Source organism: Pleurodeles waltl, chromosome 5, assembly GCF_031143425.1.
Source record: "Pleurodeles waltl isolate 20211129_DDA chromosome 5, aPleWal1.hap1.20221129, whole genome shotgun sequence".
NCBI lineage: Eukaryota > Metazoa > Chordata > Amphibia > Caudata > Salamandridae > Pleurodeles > Pleurodeles waltl.
In genome coordinates, this window is record NC_090444.1 from 56,424,134 (window position 1) to 56,440,778 (window position 16,645).

The following is a 16,645-nucleotide window of genomic DNA, read 5'->3' on the forward strand; positions in this document are numbered from 1 at the left end:
AATGGTAGCCTTCGCTAACAGAAGGAAGCATGCAGAGGTAAAACCGCTTCTCAAGAAAAGCTCTGCGGATCCCAGTGAACTGAAAAATGACTGCGCCACCTCACTGCTCCTATACACCACAAAAGTCCTCAAGAAGGCCATCAACCACCAGCTCAAAGAACACTTAGAGAAAAACAACTTCCTTGAGGCCTACCAATCCAGCTTCAGCACCAACCACAGTACAGAAACTGCCCTTATCGCAGCCACAGGTGACATCAGATCTCTCCTTGACCACAGAGCAGCCCTGACCCTCCTCATCTTATCAACAGCATTCAATACTGTATTCCACAACACCCTCCTCAATAGACCGAACAGCATTGGTGTGCAGGAAAATGCCCTCAAATGAGTTGCCTCATTCTTCACAGGATGAATGCAGAGAATCCACCTACCGCCCTTCCCCTCCAAACCTAAGAGCATCATCTGCAGCGTACCCCAAGCATCAACACCTACATGACTGCCCTCACTAACATGTCAGATCCCAAAAATTCAGCATCATATCCTATTCAGGCAACAGACAACTCATCCTCTTACTCAGCAAAGACCACCACCAGAAGTAATTTCTGCAATGCCATAACCAGTTTCGCCAAATGGATGAGAACTAGCTTACATAGCTCTGATATGCATTTTCCTATGCACCTTGAACTTTCAAAGATAGCACTTTAATATACCAAACTATTGCATTTTAGGCTTAAATAATTTATTTTACTTGTCTCGTGGAGTTACATACTAGATTTGCTGGCACGTTCCCAGGTATCATTATGTTATACACTGACACAGTGACGCAACACACTGCTATGTGGATCAGCCTCAGTTTCCATGAAAAAGCAAACCACCCTGCTGCAACCCATGTTTGAGTTTGTGGATGTGGGTAGGTATTCAGCAAAGATTACAGATTGGCAAATAAGTGAATCAGAGCACTCAAAGTGCCACATTGGTATTTCCCTCTACATTATATCTCAGTAATATTTGTATTGATCCTCCTAATAGCTACAGAGGATTCTATTATCCATGTATACCCAGGGGACCTGAACAACCTGGGGAATGCATGAACATCTGATATATTTTCCTTACTATTCGTATCATGATTTTGTTCCATTAGCGAGTCCCATCTGTCACTGTGTGAAGTGGCCTGTGCTGTGCCAGCTATGACACTTAGGCCCCCTTGCGGATGGCGGTTGGACCTACGCCAATGCAGTTGTCCGAGTGCCATATTTTAACTCTGGCAGTCGTGCCATGATGGGACCACCAGCACTGCCAGGATCAGAGATCTCGGAGGTCTGGTAGTTGCGGCGGTCAAAATCTGCCAGGGAAAGCCCTGCAAGCACAATTATAACCTCGTTCTCTGCCAGCCATTTAATGGCGGTAACTGCCATAAAAAGGCAGGCAGAGAACGGGTGCAGGGAGGAAATGGCACCATTTACGTAGGTCAAAATATTGGTTGCAAGGTCACAGTTTTCCACACTAACATGCAGGGGGGCACCTCAGGCATCATTGATTTCTTCTGGCAGTGTGGAGAACTGGTGTATGCACAGTTACCACACAACTGGGGTGGGATCTGATGCACAGTAACTTTGCATGCTCCAGTTTTGTTTATCCCTGGAATAAACATATCTGTTTTACATAAACACCCCATGAGCCTTCGAATGACTTTGCTACATCTCAACAGAAGAACGAGAACTGCAGAATATTATGGTACAATTACCTGGAACGATAGTTGCCCAAGAATAGAGGCTGTTCAACGATGCTAAACTTTTCTTTGGAAGCGTCCTGCCATTTGTCCAAGCTAAAGCAACAGCTCGTTGAATCCAAATCACAAGGTGGTAGCTCCTCAAACTCATTAACACCACCAATGATGGCTTCAGCCATAGAAGAGGAAGTGTGTACCCTAAGAATGATGATGCTGCAACACCGTCACGTACTGGACCTTATGACAGTCATGCAAGGTAGGGTGCAGCAAGATAAGATCTGCATGCTGCACGTTCATCCCAGCAAATGATAGAGAAAATCGAACATCGTCAGAAGCAATACAGACACTGCATAATTTTGATACTAAAATGATAGAGGAAGGAGGTGCACCAGATAGTGGTTCAGTGGTTGGTTTGCACCACTACCATCATGGATGTCAGGATTGTTGGGGACTTTGGGCCAGATGTACGAAGCCGTTCGCATGTCGCAAACTGCAAAAATTGCAGTTTGCGGCATGCAAACGGCCGAACACGATGCTCATTCCCAAATTGCGAGTCGGTACCGACTCGCAATTTGGGAATGCGACTCACAAATAGGAAGGGGTGTTCCCTTCCTATTTGCGACCGCATCGCAATTCAGAGTTGCTTTGAGACTGTGAATTCAGTCGCAAACCAACTCGCAGTTACCACCAGTGTCACACTGGTGGTAACTCATTCACAAAAGGGAAGGGGTCCCCATGGGACCCCTTCCCCTGTGTGAATGCCGAAAAAAATCTGAAAAAAACGAAACCAAATGGTTTCGGTTTAGTTTTCGTTTTGCAGCACGTTTTCCTTTAAGGAAAACGGGCTGCAAAATGAAAAAAAAAAAAACTGCTTTATTTACAAAGCAGTTACAGATATGGAGGTCTGCTGACTACTGCAGGCCACCATCCCTGTGAGTGCAGGGACTCGCTATGGGGTCGCAAACTGCAACCCACCTCATGAATATTGATGAGGTGGATCTTTGCGACCCCATAGCGAGTCGCAGAAGGTGTCTGAGACACCTTTCTGCATCCAATTTTGCGAGTTGCAAATTGCGAGTCGTTCAGACTCGCAATTTGCAAGTTGCAAAATTGGTGTTTCCTACATCTGGCCCTTAGTTACCAATTACTGTGATCTTGTTAGTGATAGATTGTATGATACAAGTAATTTTAGCATGCATTTGGAGAATAACCCCTAAGGTGGCAGGGACGTTTTCAGTTAGAATTCCAATACAGGTAGTAGATTAGTAGGACAACATGTATTACCTGCTGCTAAGGGCAGGTCTGAATGAAGTAGATGAAATATCAAATAGAGAGGAGAATGTTGTATGGTACCACTGTGCGTCATTCCATAAATATGACACACGGATGGCTTTAAGGAATGGTGTTAGCCAGTGTAGAGAAAAATGACACACAACTGCATTAGTGCAGTTGTGCGCTATTCTTCATTTATATGGGCCTAAATTCTGAGCACACGGAGCCCTCAGGCACACAGTGCTGCCAGCACACAATCTAAGGAGTGCACACCTACTATGAAACACCCATGCGTTCTTAGACAAAAAAAACATGCCCTGTCAAAAAGCATTGTTAAATGGTTAATGAAATGTGTGATGGTTTAGTTCAGGAATTCAGGGTTATACAGTCACATGTCTTTAAGTGTTTTCTGCCTTGAATTTGTAACTTACAAATTACTAATTATTTACTATGTGGAATAAAGCCTTGTATTGAATTGTATAAAAAGGTCTGCCTGCGGGAACAGGCATTTGAGATAAACTGCTTAGGTAGCTTGAGCGTGCTGAGGTGCAGTCTGTAGTGATCTTCTCCCTGTCGCAACAGTTAGTACATACTGTCTTTGGATTGCCAAGAAGAGTCTGCATTTCTATTTGAGTTGGGAGCATTTTGTCCACCTCGTAATGCGTTCATGTGTTATTTAGTGCATATGATTCAGACAGCTGCTTATGCTGCTTTATATTGTCTTTCTGATCTTGTAAATATGACCTCAGTAACTTGATTTGTGTGTTTCCCTTCTTCTTATTATTAATAATGAACTTTGCAAAGCTATTTTGATTGATACAGTTGAGACATTATTGTATGCTATTGTGATATAGGATTGGGCATTGTATCTTCAGATTGCAGTTTATTCCTTCTTTCCACTTTGTGTACTTTCAGTGCTTTGCTCCAGTTCAAATCTTTTCACAGCTAGTAGAAAGATCCCACACCAGATGCAAGACTACCACATCAATTAAGAAACAATTTTGATTCCATCTAACAAGAGCCCCACATATGAAGCAGGGCTTCTACTGATAACTATTTTGGAATGGTAACGAGTACATTTGAATAATGAGCAATACTCCATATGGAATGTCTATGAGCTTCCCAAAACTTGCAATGAGGCTATAATTAGGCATACACTTGGTAAATTTGTAAATTTAAAGTTAGATTACGGACCACTGGGATTCAGCTTGCAGTTTCCAAGGAGAGCTCTATGGTGTGCACATCACATTATCTAACAAGCTGTAATATGATCAGAGCAGTGAATCTGTGCCCTGTTCATAGACAGGCTTGCATTAGTACTGTGGCTGTCACAGGGTCTGTACACTCAAAGCCACAGCTATGCTGGCAGCACTTCTGGACCCCAACACAGTCAGTATCATGGTGGCATGTTCCGGGCAGAGGACTCATCATGCAGGTAAAGTTTACTGTAGGGTGCACACCAGACTTCTCTATCAATAAAACAACATTTGCAGAAATATGACATGACTTTATGATGCAAAATAATCACCAGGGAACAAAATATCACCAACTGTGAATTTCACACGAGAACTGCGTGATGCCCTCACCCATGTATTTTCAGTAGGAAGAGCATCCTATAAGTCTCAGAATTTCTTAGAAAAGAAGGACTTATCAGTGTGAAGCCCTGGTTGAAATTATAAAGACAGTAACTAAAGATATGTGTCCATCACATCAGCCACCATTCATCACAATCTCAGTTAGACACACCCCTGTTGTGTGGAAGATAGTATAATAAAGTATTGTATGAATAGAATGCCTTATCTTTCAACAGTGTTTTGTGTTATCACGTTTGTTGACGATGTAATGAATATAGGTGACTCAACATTTAATTTGCCACATGGGGCCTGATTTACATCTTGGCACTATTACTGCCAAATCGCTGCAGCAGCAGACAGTTTGGGTCTGATAATGGTTGTGAGAGTGTATGCGTTGGTATAACAGTGGGAGTGAGAGTGTCTGTCTAGGTGTGAGAGTGGGTGTGAGAATGCCTATCTGGGTGTGAGAGTGTCTGTGTTGGTGTGACAGTGGGTGTGAGAGTGTCTGTCCGGGTGTGACAGTGGGTGTGAGAGTGTACAAATCTGGCTTGGTGTGTGGTGGGTACCTAAGGTATTTACACTTATACCAGGTCCAGGTATCCCCTATTAGTGAAATGTAGGCAGTGTCTAGAAGCCAGGTTTGCTAGAGGTAGCTGTGGGTGATCAGTCAAGGCTTATCTAGGAGACATGCAAAGCTCATGCAATACCACTGTAGTCACACATCACTTACACACATGAAAGAATACACTCAGGGGGTCATTCTGACCTCGGCGGTAAAAGGCACTTACCGCCGGTCAGAAGACCGCCATAATACCGCCGCGGTAAACCGCCACGGTCATTCTGACCCACAACTGCCAAACCTCCAAAAATCCGACATCCACTGCAGTCCGCCACATCAGCGGCCAGCGATAAACTGGAGATGACCAAACCTCCACCGTCACGCCAACAGAAATACGCCCATGCCATTACGACCCACGAATCCACGTGGCGGTCATTCAAACGCGGTATTCTATTGGCGGTACACACCGCCGTGGTCAAAATACACACCCAGCTCCAAATCACAGCCACATTGGACAATTTGAAATACACACACCTGAAACACATACACACACCACTCCCACACAATCAATACAATATAAAACGCACACCCACGTCACCCACAAACCCCTACAACCACAAATCAGAGATGAAGGACAGAGAGAGAGAGCACAGCAATTGACAACCCCATCACACAGAGGCACACAACACCATCACCCACACCACATCTACGCACAAAGCACCACACACCAACACACTTATCACCACATACCCCACACCTCATCCACACCACCCCATGGCACCCCAAAGACACCCACGGTTTTCGGACCAAGAACTCAGGGTCATGGTGGAGGAAATAATAAGGGTAGAGCCCCAGCTCTTCGGCACACAGGTGCAGCACACCACTATAGCCAGGAAGGCGGAGCTATGGCAACGGATCGTAGACAGGGTCAACGCTGTGGGACAGCATCCCAGAAATCGGGAGGACATCCGCAAACGCTGGAACGACCTACGGGGGAAGGTGCGCTCGATGGTGTCAAGACACAACATCGTAGTGCAGAAGACTGGCGGCGGACCCCCGCCCACCCCACCCGAATTCACAGCATGGGAGCAAGAGGTCTTGAACATCCTGCATCCTGAGGGCCTCGCTGGAGTAGCCGGAGGAATGGACTCTGGTAAGTCGAATCTCAACTACTTTATCCCCCCCACCCCACCAGCATGCCAACCCACACCCCCACCCTCACCCCCAATCCCCCATCACACATCCTCCCTGATAATGTCTCTCCAGCACAACCCACCCAACCCAACACCAACCCCTGAATGCCAACACAAACCATGGACACCCATCACCTAAGCATGACCACTGCACATACCCATCCCCCCCCACAAACCACCCTCACAACTCCTCCCACAAGGGTATGGCACCACTGGGGGACAAGGCCACACACAAATCGCACGCCATGGCACACACACAACCAATAATCATACTCTTTTACCCCTGCAGGACCCGAACGCCAACACACCAGTCAGGAGGGTCCAGAAATGTCCATCCCACCCCCGAAACAGGCCCCCAGTGATGACAGCAGCTCTGTCGACCTGGAACCTGATGACCAGCCCGGACCATCGGGGACCTCTGGGCAGTCGGTTCCCCTCAGGCAGCCACAGGCCACAGCAGACCTACCCCCTCAGGAAACACCAGCACAGCACCCACCCAGCGGGCCCATCCCTCTGTCTCCAGGACAGGTCAAGCAGCGGTGTGTCTACCACTACAGGGCACCCAGGGTAACCCACCACCCCAACAACAACAGGGACCTGGGGGCAGTGGTAGTGGGCACACCGTTCAGGGGACAGAGGCCCAGGAACAAAGGGGAACTGGGAGGGCTGCTGTGCGACAGAGGGAGGACAGGCCTAGGGATCCCTCTGTCCAAGAGGCCCTCACCACCATCATGGGAGGCTACCACCACTCCCAAGAGACGATGGCGACGGTCCTGGCCAGGTTCCAGGAGATCCAGGCACTGCAGGAGGAACGGTACATGGGGTTCCGGGACGAACTGCGCACCATCAGTTCCGCAATGGGTACAATCGTGGTGGCACTCAACCAGATTGTTACCACATTGCGGGACCTTGTGGCCTCCCAAAGGGCCCCTGCCACTAGCATGGGGGAAGAACAGCCCACCACCTCCGCCGCCGCTAGTGGTCAGGAGGCCCCCACACAACAGCAACGGCCAACCCGGACCCCACCCCCTGCAGAACAGGAACCACCCCTCAAGAAAGGCCTGAGATCCAGGAAGAAGACAGAGTAGGATGTCAAGACCCCCGCCAGGAAAGGATCCCCCCGGATGTCATCCCACTGTCCCACTTGTTCACCCTGTCCAACCTAGAACTGCCCCTGCTCCACCTTCCACAGGCATATGGACAATGCACCTGTGCAAACGAGAGTCTGGACTCTGCCAAGGACATGCCTCCACCATCACCCATCACCCTTTTTGAACTATTCACCCATTTCTTCACTTTAATAAACACAATTATTGCACCAAAATCATCTGGAGTCTGTAATTTATTTTCGTTAAAGCAAAGGTAATGGACATAACCAACCCAAAAAGTCCAGTTACATTGTGATGACAACATACCAGTGTCACACAGCGGCAGTCCATGGGGAAAGAAACCAGAGGGCACTCCGTGGGGATCAGATCCCTGAAATAGGAAGGGAAATCCACAACTAAGATACCATACATTGGGGGGAAAAGTCAGACAGTAGAGAGCCTGTACTGTTACAGATAGTTTGAAATGCTGGAGTAAATTCTTACCTTTGTGTCATTGGAAATACTGCTCTATCACTCTGTCCCTGTTGTCTGTGTCGTCCTCTTCGTCTTCCTCCTCTTCACTCTCCGCAGGCTCCACAGCTGCCACAACACCACCATCTGGACCATCCTCCTGCAGGAAAGGCACCTGGCGTCGCAAAGCCAGGTTGTGAAGCATACAGCAGGCCACGATGATATGACACACCTTCTTTGGTGAGTACATTAGGGATCCACCTGTCATATGCAGGCACCTAAACCTGGCCTTCAGGAGGACGAAGGTCCGCTCGATCACCCTCCTAGTACGCCCATGGGCATCAATGTACCGTTCCTCTGCCCTAGTCCTGGGATTCCTCACTGGGGTCAATAGCCACGGCAGGTTGGGGTAACCCGAGTCACCAATTAGCCACACACGCTGTCTCTGTAGCTGTTCCATCACATAAGGGATGCTGCTATTTCACATCACGTACGCATCATGCACTGACCCTGGGAACATGGCATTTACATGGGAGATGTACTGGTCAGCCAAACAGACCACTTGGACATTCATCGAATGATAATTCTTTTGGTTCCTGTACACCTGTTCATCGTCTTTTGGGGGGACCAAAGCCACATGGGTACCATCAATGGCACCAATGATATTGGGAATGTGTCCAAGGGCATAGAAATCACCCTTCACTGTAGGCAAGTCACCCACCTCAGGGAAAATGATGTAGCTCCGCATGTATTTCATCAGGGCAGACAACACTCTGGACAATAATTTGGAAAACATAGGTTGAGACATCCCAGAAGATATGGCCACTGTAGTTTGAAATGATCCACTAGCCAGAAAATGGAGTACTGACAGCACCTGCACTAGAGGGGGGATCCCTGTGGGTTGGTGGATGGGTGACATCAGCTCTGGCTCCAGCTGGGCACACAGTTCCTGTATAGTGGCACGGTTGAGTCTATAGGTCAGGATGACATGTCGTTTTTCCATTGTCGACAGGTCCACCAGCGGTCTGTACACGGGAACATTCCTCCTTCTCCTCGCAAGACCCAGCGGACGGTGCCTAGGAAGGACAACAGCGAGCACAGAGTCAATCAACCCACAGGTAAGTTCCCACAGCTTGTACAGTACTGATTTTACTATGGAATGAATGGCTTGTATGAGTGTCGATGCAAGGCCTAGGCATGTGTGACGCATTAGGAATTAAGCCATGTGGGCCCTTGAAATGGAGGCTGCCTGACCTGTGAAGTGTGACAATGTGAAGTGAGGTCATTGCGCTGGCGTGGCACACCGTGGCGGTAGGCGGTCGAAGACCGCGGCGCAAAGCCGCATTGGATAAAATTGAGCCCTATGGGTTTCAGGAGCCAATGGCGAAGTGCGCCGGCGGTCGCGGTACGCACCGCCGCGGTACTCACCGCCGCGGCCGTAACCGCCATTTTCTATCTGCTTGATCACTCGAGACCTGATCATCCACAGGAGAGGACCTATACTGCACGTGCTGCTGTGACCTCGGTCTGGAAGTGACAATGGCTGCTGCTACTGGTGAAAGGGCCCCCGCCTTCAGTTCAGAAAAGTTGGAGAAGCTCGTGGACGGGGTCCTCCCCCAGTATGCGCTACTCTACGGTCCTCCAGACCAACAGGTGAGTACACTGGGACCATGCTTAGTGGGCAATGCCTGGGATGAGTGGGGTGGATGTACGATGGAGGGGAGGGGAGCGAATGAGGAATGCATGGCACGACAGATGAGAGCATGTGCCACATGGCAAGGTTGGGGAGAGGCCCACTCACACCCACCATGCAGAAAAATGATGATTTTTTTTTACACCCCTGTACATGTCACATAGGTCAGCGCCCATCAGAAGATTGAGATTTGGCGTGCCATCGCCAAGGACGTCCGGGCCCTGGGGGTCCACAACAGACGGGGCACCCAATGCCGCAAGAGGTGGGAGGACATCCGCCGCGGGAGCAGGAAGACCGCCGAGGCTCTGCTGGGGATGGCCTCCCAACCTAGGAGGGGTGCCAGTCGTACCTTGACCCCCCTGATGTCCCGGATCCTGGCGGTGGCCTACCCCAACTTGGATGGGCGCTTGAGGGCATCACAGCAGACACAAGGGGGTGAGTACCAGAACATTCTTCTATCTTTGCGCGCAGTGGAGGTGCCTGGTTTGGGGAGGAGGGCTGTGGGTATCCCTAGGCCAGGGCGATTTCTGTAGGCTAGGCCCCTCCGTGAGGTATGGTCCTGTGCCCCCGCCCCCCACCTCTGTAGGGTGCATAGTAACGCTATTGATGGACCTGTGTATTCTGTGTGGGCAGTTGTCGCCCATAGGCATGTAGGCCATGTCCCAGTGAATGAGTAGTGTACCCCAAGTGCGCAGCGTAGTGCAGGGGGCTTCTGTGTCTGTCCTCTCCGCCAACGGTGTACACAATACATGCACTCAACTTGTCTTTATTTTTCCACCCCCCCCATTTTCTTTGTTTTTCTGTGAATGTGTGCATTAGCATCATCAGGCGGAGGAGAAGTGGCATCGGCGCAAGAGGGAGCTGAAGCTCACATGGCCCCGGAGGACCATGCAACGGACTCCGAGGTGACCAGTGAGAAAGGGGCGAGGGGGGCTCTACAACGGGGACCCGTGCAGACGTCAGTGACAGCGACACGTCCTCGGATGGGAGCTCCCTTGCGGTGGTGGTACCATCCGTGCCTACCTCGACTACAGGTACAGCCGCCACCCAGCGCACCAGCTCCGCCCTCCTAGCAGCCCCTCGGCGTTCGGCCCGTGCCCGCACGGCCAGGAAGCCGGCCATCTCCTTCGCCCCAGGCACCTCAGGCCCTGCCCCAGTCGCCCCTGCTGCCCTCAGTGAGGAGGTCATTGACCTCTTGAGGACCATCATTGTTGGGCAGTCTACCCTTTTGAATGCCATCCAGGGTGTGGAGAGGGAGGTGCATCAAAGCAATGCATACCTAGAGGGCCTTCATTCGGGTCAGGCTGCCCATCAACGATCGTTCAACTCTCTGGCCTCAGCACTGACGGCAGCGATTGTCCCTGTCTCCAGTCTCCCTCTACTAACTGCCTCCACCCAGTCCCACTCCCCTGTTCCTCTGCCTATCCCATCCACACCTACAGACGAGCCTGCACACACCTCAACACCCAAGAGAAGCTCATCCAAACATAACCACCACAAAACACACAAGCATTCACCCAAGCAACATCCAGATCCAGACATGCCAACAGCCACTACCTCCTCTGTGTCCCCCACCTTCTCGTCTCCCTCCTCCCTCCCTGTGACGTCTACACTCACACCTGCATGCACACCCCCATCAGCCAGTACACCCATCACCAGCACACCCTCCAGAGCAGTCCGCACATGTGCAGTCACCACCCCCACTGCCATGTACACGTCCCCTGTGTCCTCTCCAACTGTGTCTGTCACCCCCGCTTCCCAACCACACAAACGCAGGCAGGCACCCAAACAACAGCCATCCACCTCACGACAGCCTCCAGCCCAAGCACCTGCACCCAAAGACAGCACACTTGACTCTCCTACAACCACATCCTCTTCCTCCACTCCCATACCCAGTCCAGCTACCCTTCCCATGGCTCCAAAGAAATATTTCCTCTCTAAAATTGACCTCTTTTCCTCACCTGACCCACCCCCTCCGTCCCGTAAGAGTTCCCCAAACACCTCAGCCACCACCAGCCCAGCAACTCCCAAGCACGTCGTGCTTGGTTTTTGGAGTCCGCCCTTTCCTTGGTCTGGGACATCGACCAGCAGCAAAGGCACAGCCAGCCCCCCCCCCGGGAAGAGGAGCAAAAAACTCAAGGGCAGGCGCGACAGGCCTGACACGCCTGCCCCCAAGGAGGGTAGCCTTACACCCTCACCTGCCACCACGGGGAAGGGAGCCAAGGGCCACGTACAGTCTTCCAAGGAGCAAAAGGCAGGGAGCAGCCGACCTGGCCATGAGGGCCCCACCAGCCCCATTCCGGGGGTATCCGAGGAGACCCAGGGCCCCAGGGCTCCATCAAAGGAGGGCCCCGCAAAGGAAGGCACAGATGCAGAATGAGCGGCAAGTATTGGCCAGGTGTGGGGCACTGGAGGCACACGACAGGCACCGCTGAAGAGGGCCCCGCCAAGACAAGCACCGCTGAACAGGGCCCCGCCAAGAGAAGCACCGCTGAACAGGGCCCCGCCAAGACAAGCACCGCTGAACAGGGCCCCGCCAAGACAAGCACCGCTGAACAGGGCCCCGCCAAGACAAGCACCGCTGGAGAGGGGCCGCTGTGAGAAGCACCGCTGAACAGGGCCCCGCCAAGACAAGCACCGCTCCACTGGGCCCTTCATCTCAAACACTGCTCCGCTGGGCCCTCTTGTCAAGCACCGCTCCGCTGGGCCCTCCTGTCAAGCACCGCTCCGCTGGGCCCTCATCTCAAGCACTGCTCTGCTGGGCCCTCCTGTCAAGCACCGCTCCGCTGGGCCCTCCTGTCAAGCACCGCTCCGCTGGGCCCTCCTGTCAAGCACCGCTCCGCTGGGCCCTCCTGTCAAGCACTGCTCCGCTGGGCCCTCCTGTCAAGCACCGCTCCGCTGGGCCCTCCTGTCAAGCACCGCTCCGCTGGGCCCTCATCTCAAGCACTGCTCCGCTGGGCCCTTCATCTCAAGCACCGCTCCGCTGGGCCCTCCTGTCAGGGACCGCTCCGCTGGGCCCTCATCTCAAGCACTGCTCCGCTGGGCCCTTCATCTCAAGCACCGCTCCGCTGGGCCCTCCTGTCAAGCACCGCTCCGCTGGGCCCTCATCTCAAGCACCGCTTGCCCATTGGTATCCCCGGATCTGTGTCCGGCATGGCTTCACGAGGCGATCTGCCCTCCATGCCTCCTCCATGACCAGTGGAGTCTGTTATCCACTTGTGAGACTGTGGCTTTGCACTCCCCAGGATGGAACAGTGGACAAACCAACCACTGTAGAGACTTGAGAGACTGTGGCTTTGCACTCCCCAGGATGGCACAGTGGACAAACCAACCACTGTAGAGACTTGAGAGACTGTGGCTTTGCACTCCCCAGGATGGCACAGTGGACAAACCAACCACTGTAGAGACTTGTGAGACTGTGGCTTTGCACTCCCCAGGATGGCACAGTGGACAAACCAACCACTGTAGAGACTTGAGAGACTGTGGCTTTGCACTCCCCAGGATGGCACAGTGGACAAACCAACCACTGTAGAGACTTGAGAGACTGTGGCTTTGCACTCCCCAGGATGGAACAGTGGGCATGGAGGAGCTTCGTGGATCTGGCGTCGTGGACTCATGTGGCTGAGGTAACCCCCCTTCCCTTCCCCCTGAGGTGCCTGTTTTTAATTTCTTTGATGCCCCTGCAGTGTTCTCTCCAATGGAGTCTGTCTTGTGTGTGGGCTTTGCCCGTGTGTTACTGGACATTGGCCCACGGACATTTGCAGTTGTATAACTGTGCCGGACTTTGGCTCACTGTAAATATTTTGTTAAAAATGTGTAAATATTTATTTTTATATTGCTGAGTTCGCTATACTTACTTACTAATATAATTTGTTTTAATTTTACGATTATGGCCTTTTGTCTTTGCATTTATTTTTGAGGGGTTTGGCGGTGTCACTCTGACTTTTTAATCAGCATTGGTGTGTAGGTATTTGGGTGGGGTTGAGGGTGGGGGTGGGTGTGTTGCGTATGTGTGTGCCCGTAACCTTTCCTCCTCCCCCCTCCCCTGTGTCGTAGGTGCAGTACTCACCGTTGTCGTCTGCGGCGACGGTCATGATCCTGGAAGAAGAGCAGGAAGGCAATGACTGGGAGGATGTGGAGTTCGGGTTCCATCATGCCCGGTTTCCGCGTGGAGTGTCTCGAGGTGAGCGTTTTCCATTGAAAATGTCTGTTTCCGCCGTGTTTTTATCGGCGGGGCTCCCGCCCCGGAAAAGGTGGCGGATTGATGGGTCGTGATAGTGTGGGCGGTACATTGTCTGCCGCCTGGCTGTTGGCGGTGACCGCCGCGCTGTTTGTTTGTGCCGCCGTGGCGGTCGGAGTGCTAAAGCGGCGGTGGTCAGAATTCCAATTTTTGGACCGCCAGCCTGTTGGCGGGTTGGCCGCCGCTTTATCACCTACCGCCAGGGTCAGAATGACCCCCTCAGTGTTACAAAAATTAAGGTACTTTATTATGGTAACACGACACCAAAATTACTATAGAGGCAATACTCCCTTTGGGTGAAGTAATACACAAGTTATATACACTAGTTATCAGAAATAGGCATAACAATATTTAGAAAACAGTCAAAATAGTTAAAAACACAATAGAGAATAGGGGACCTCAGGGGAGCACAAACCATACTCTAAAAAGATGGAATGCAAGAGTGTCACCCCCACCCACGTAAGTGGAGTGTGTAGCGGGTTGATAGGGGTACCAGGAACACACAAAGGTAAGTACCACAACACACCCCAGCAACCAGGAGAGCAGAAGTAAATTACTAGAATTTCCCCAGAACACCAACTTAGAAGAAAAGAAGAGAATTGCAAAACCCAGAGATGACTGCAAGAAACCAACGGTGGATTCCTGAGGAGGAAGACCTGTTGAAAGAGGGGACTGAGTCCAGAAGGCACAGCAGAGTCCAGTGGGGGCAGGAGCCCCTACCCACCAAGCTGAAGATAGCAGGAGTTGGTCGACGGTGAAGAAGAAAAGATAGCACTGCAGCCCTGGAGTTGGAGTTAGAGTTGAGTTCTTGGAGGATGCAGGTGATGTCCCAGGCCGAAAGGAAGATTGCAGTCAGGTTTGCTTGCCTGGATTCCACCAACAAACCTTGGCACAGGCAAGACTCACGGTTGGTGGAAAGTGGATCTGCTGGGGATCAGCAAGGTCCAGGAGTACTAAACATGGGAGGTGGAGTCAGAGGGGGTCTCAGCATCGCAGAGAGCCCAGAGAAGCACAGGCAACATGCACAGAAGTCCCACAGGATGGGAACACAGAAGGTGCAAATCGAGCCCATGCAGCGCTACAAAGAGAAGTCCCACGAAGCAGGAGAGCCACTCAGGTTGCTGTGAATCACAGGAAGGAGTGGAAAAAGTGTCAACAAGCCTTGACAACTGCAAAGGATGCTGTGCACAGGGGTACTGTCCTTCGTGGGAAGGCAAGGGCTTACCTCCACCCAAGTTGGACAGCTGGTAGAGAGGACTGTCTGACCCACTTCTGACCACTTCCTTTGTTACAGGATCCACGCAGCTCAGCAGGAGCGGGGATTCAAGCAGCCAGTTGTCGTTGCTGTTGGTGCCTGCAGAAGCAGGGGAGTGACTCCTTCACTTCAAGGGAGATTCCTTCTTCTTTCCTGTGCAGACTGAAGACGGGCTGTCCGCAGAGGATGCACAACCGGGGACATGTTCCAAAAGCTGGAAGGGGCCAGAGAAACAATGTTGCAGGCAAAATGTTTAACTTTGTTGCAGATTGTCGGGTCCTAGAGAGTCCTGGAGCAGTTTCTTTGGTCAGAGGTAGAAGTAACTGATGCAGAGGGATCTTGCTGGAATCTTGCAAGCCGAATCTGAGGAATCACCCAAAACAGAGACCTGAAAGGGGGATTGGTCACCTAGCTTGGTGACCACCTATCAGGAGGGGGCTCTGATGTCACCTGCCTGGCCTGGCCACTCAGATGCTCCCAGAGTTGAGTTCCCTGCCAACCTTAGATTCAAGATGGCAAAACCCAGGGACCCTCTGGAGGAGCTCTGGGTACCAACCCTGGGGTGGTGATGGACAGGGTGGTCACTCCCCTTTCCATTGTCCTGTTTTGTGCCTGAGCAGGGACTGGAGGTCCCTGAACTGTTGTAGGCTGGTTTATTCATGAAGGACACCAAATGTGCCCTTCAAAGCATACCACTGGCTTGGGGAAGCTACCCCTCCCAAGCCATTTAGCACCTATTTCCTAAGGGATAGGGTGTAAGACCCCTCTCCCAAAGGAAATCCTTTGCTCTGCCTTCCTGGCCTTGATCTGGTCAAGCAACAGGAGGGAAGAATCCTGTCTGAGGGGTGGCAGAAGCTGAGGCTGACTGGAAAACCTCAGAAGGATGTGGAAGCAATGCTGGAGGTCCTTTAAGAAGCCCCCAGAGTGCATGGAATCATGCAACCTATACTTGCTAAAATATTGGGGGATGATTCCAACATGTTTGATACAAAACATGCCTAGATCTAGAGTTACCATTATGTAGCTGGACATAGGTAGTGAACTATGTCCAGTACACACGTAAAATGGCGTTCTTGCACTCACAAAGTCCAGGAAAGTGGGTCTGAAGTTTGTAAGGGCACCGTTGCTAGTGCAGGGGTGCCCTCACACACAGGCACATGCATCCTGTTCCCTGGGCTGAGAGGGCCTACCATAGGGGTGACTTATAGTGACCTGGTGCATTGATCTAAAATGAAAATGGGTGCATGCACCCAGTTCATGCAGACTTCAATGGCAGGCCTGCAGAACCCTTTGCATGGGCACCCTATAGGTGACAGAATAATTGCTGCAGCCTATAGGGATCCCCTGCAACTCCAATGCCCTGGGTACCCAGGTACCATAAACTAGGGGCTTACATGGAAGGCCAGTATGCCAATTGTGGGATGAAATACAGAGTTTTGGGAGTGAGAGCATAATCACTGGGGCCCTAGTTAGCAGGATCCCAGTAAACACAATTAAACACGCTGGCATCAGGCAGAAAAGAGGGTAACAATGCCAAGAAAGAGGGTACTTTCCTATAGAGAGTGCCTGTCTGG

At 51.4% G+C, this 16,645-nt stretch overlaps 1 protein-coding gene across 1 annotated transcript in view; it reads right to left on the reverse strand.

The window, feature by feature from the left end:
• Positions 1-15,139: 15,139 nt before the first annotated feature.
• Positions 15,140-16,645, reverse strand: part of LOC138296982 (WAP four-disulfide core domain protein 8-like) — a 158,438-nt gene continuing 156,932 nt past the window's right edge. The window contains exon 7 of the mRNA XM_069236499.1: positions 15,140-15,285. Within this exon, the coding sequence (XP_069092600.1) occupies positions 15,140-15,285 (146 nt within the window). The remainder of the gene's footprint in view (positions 15,286-16,645) is intronic.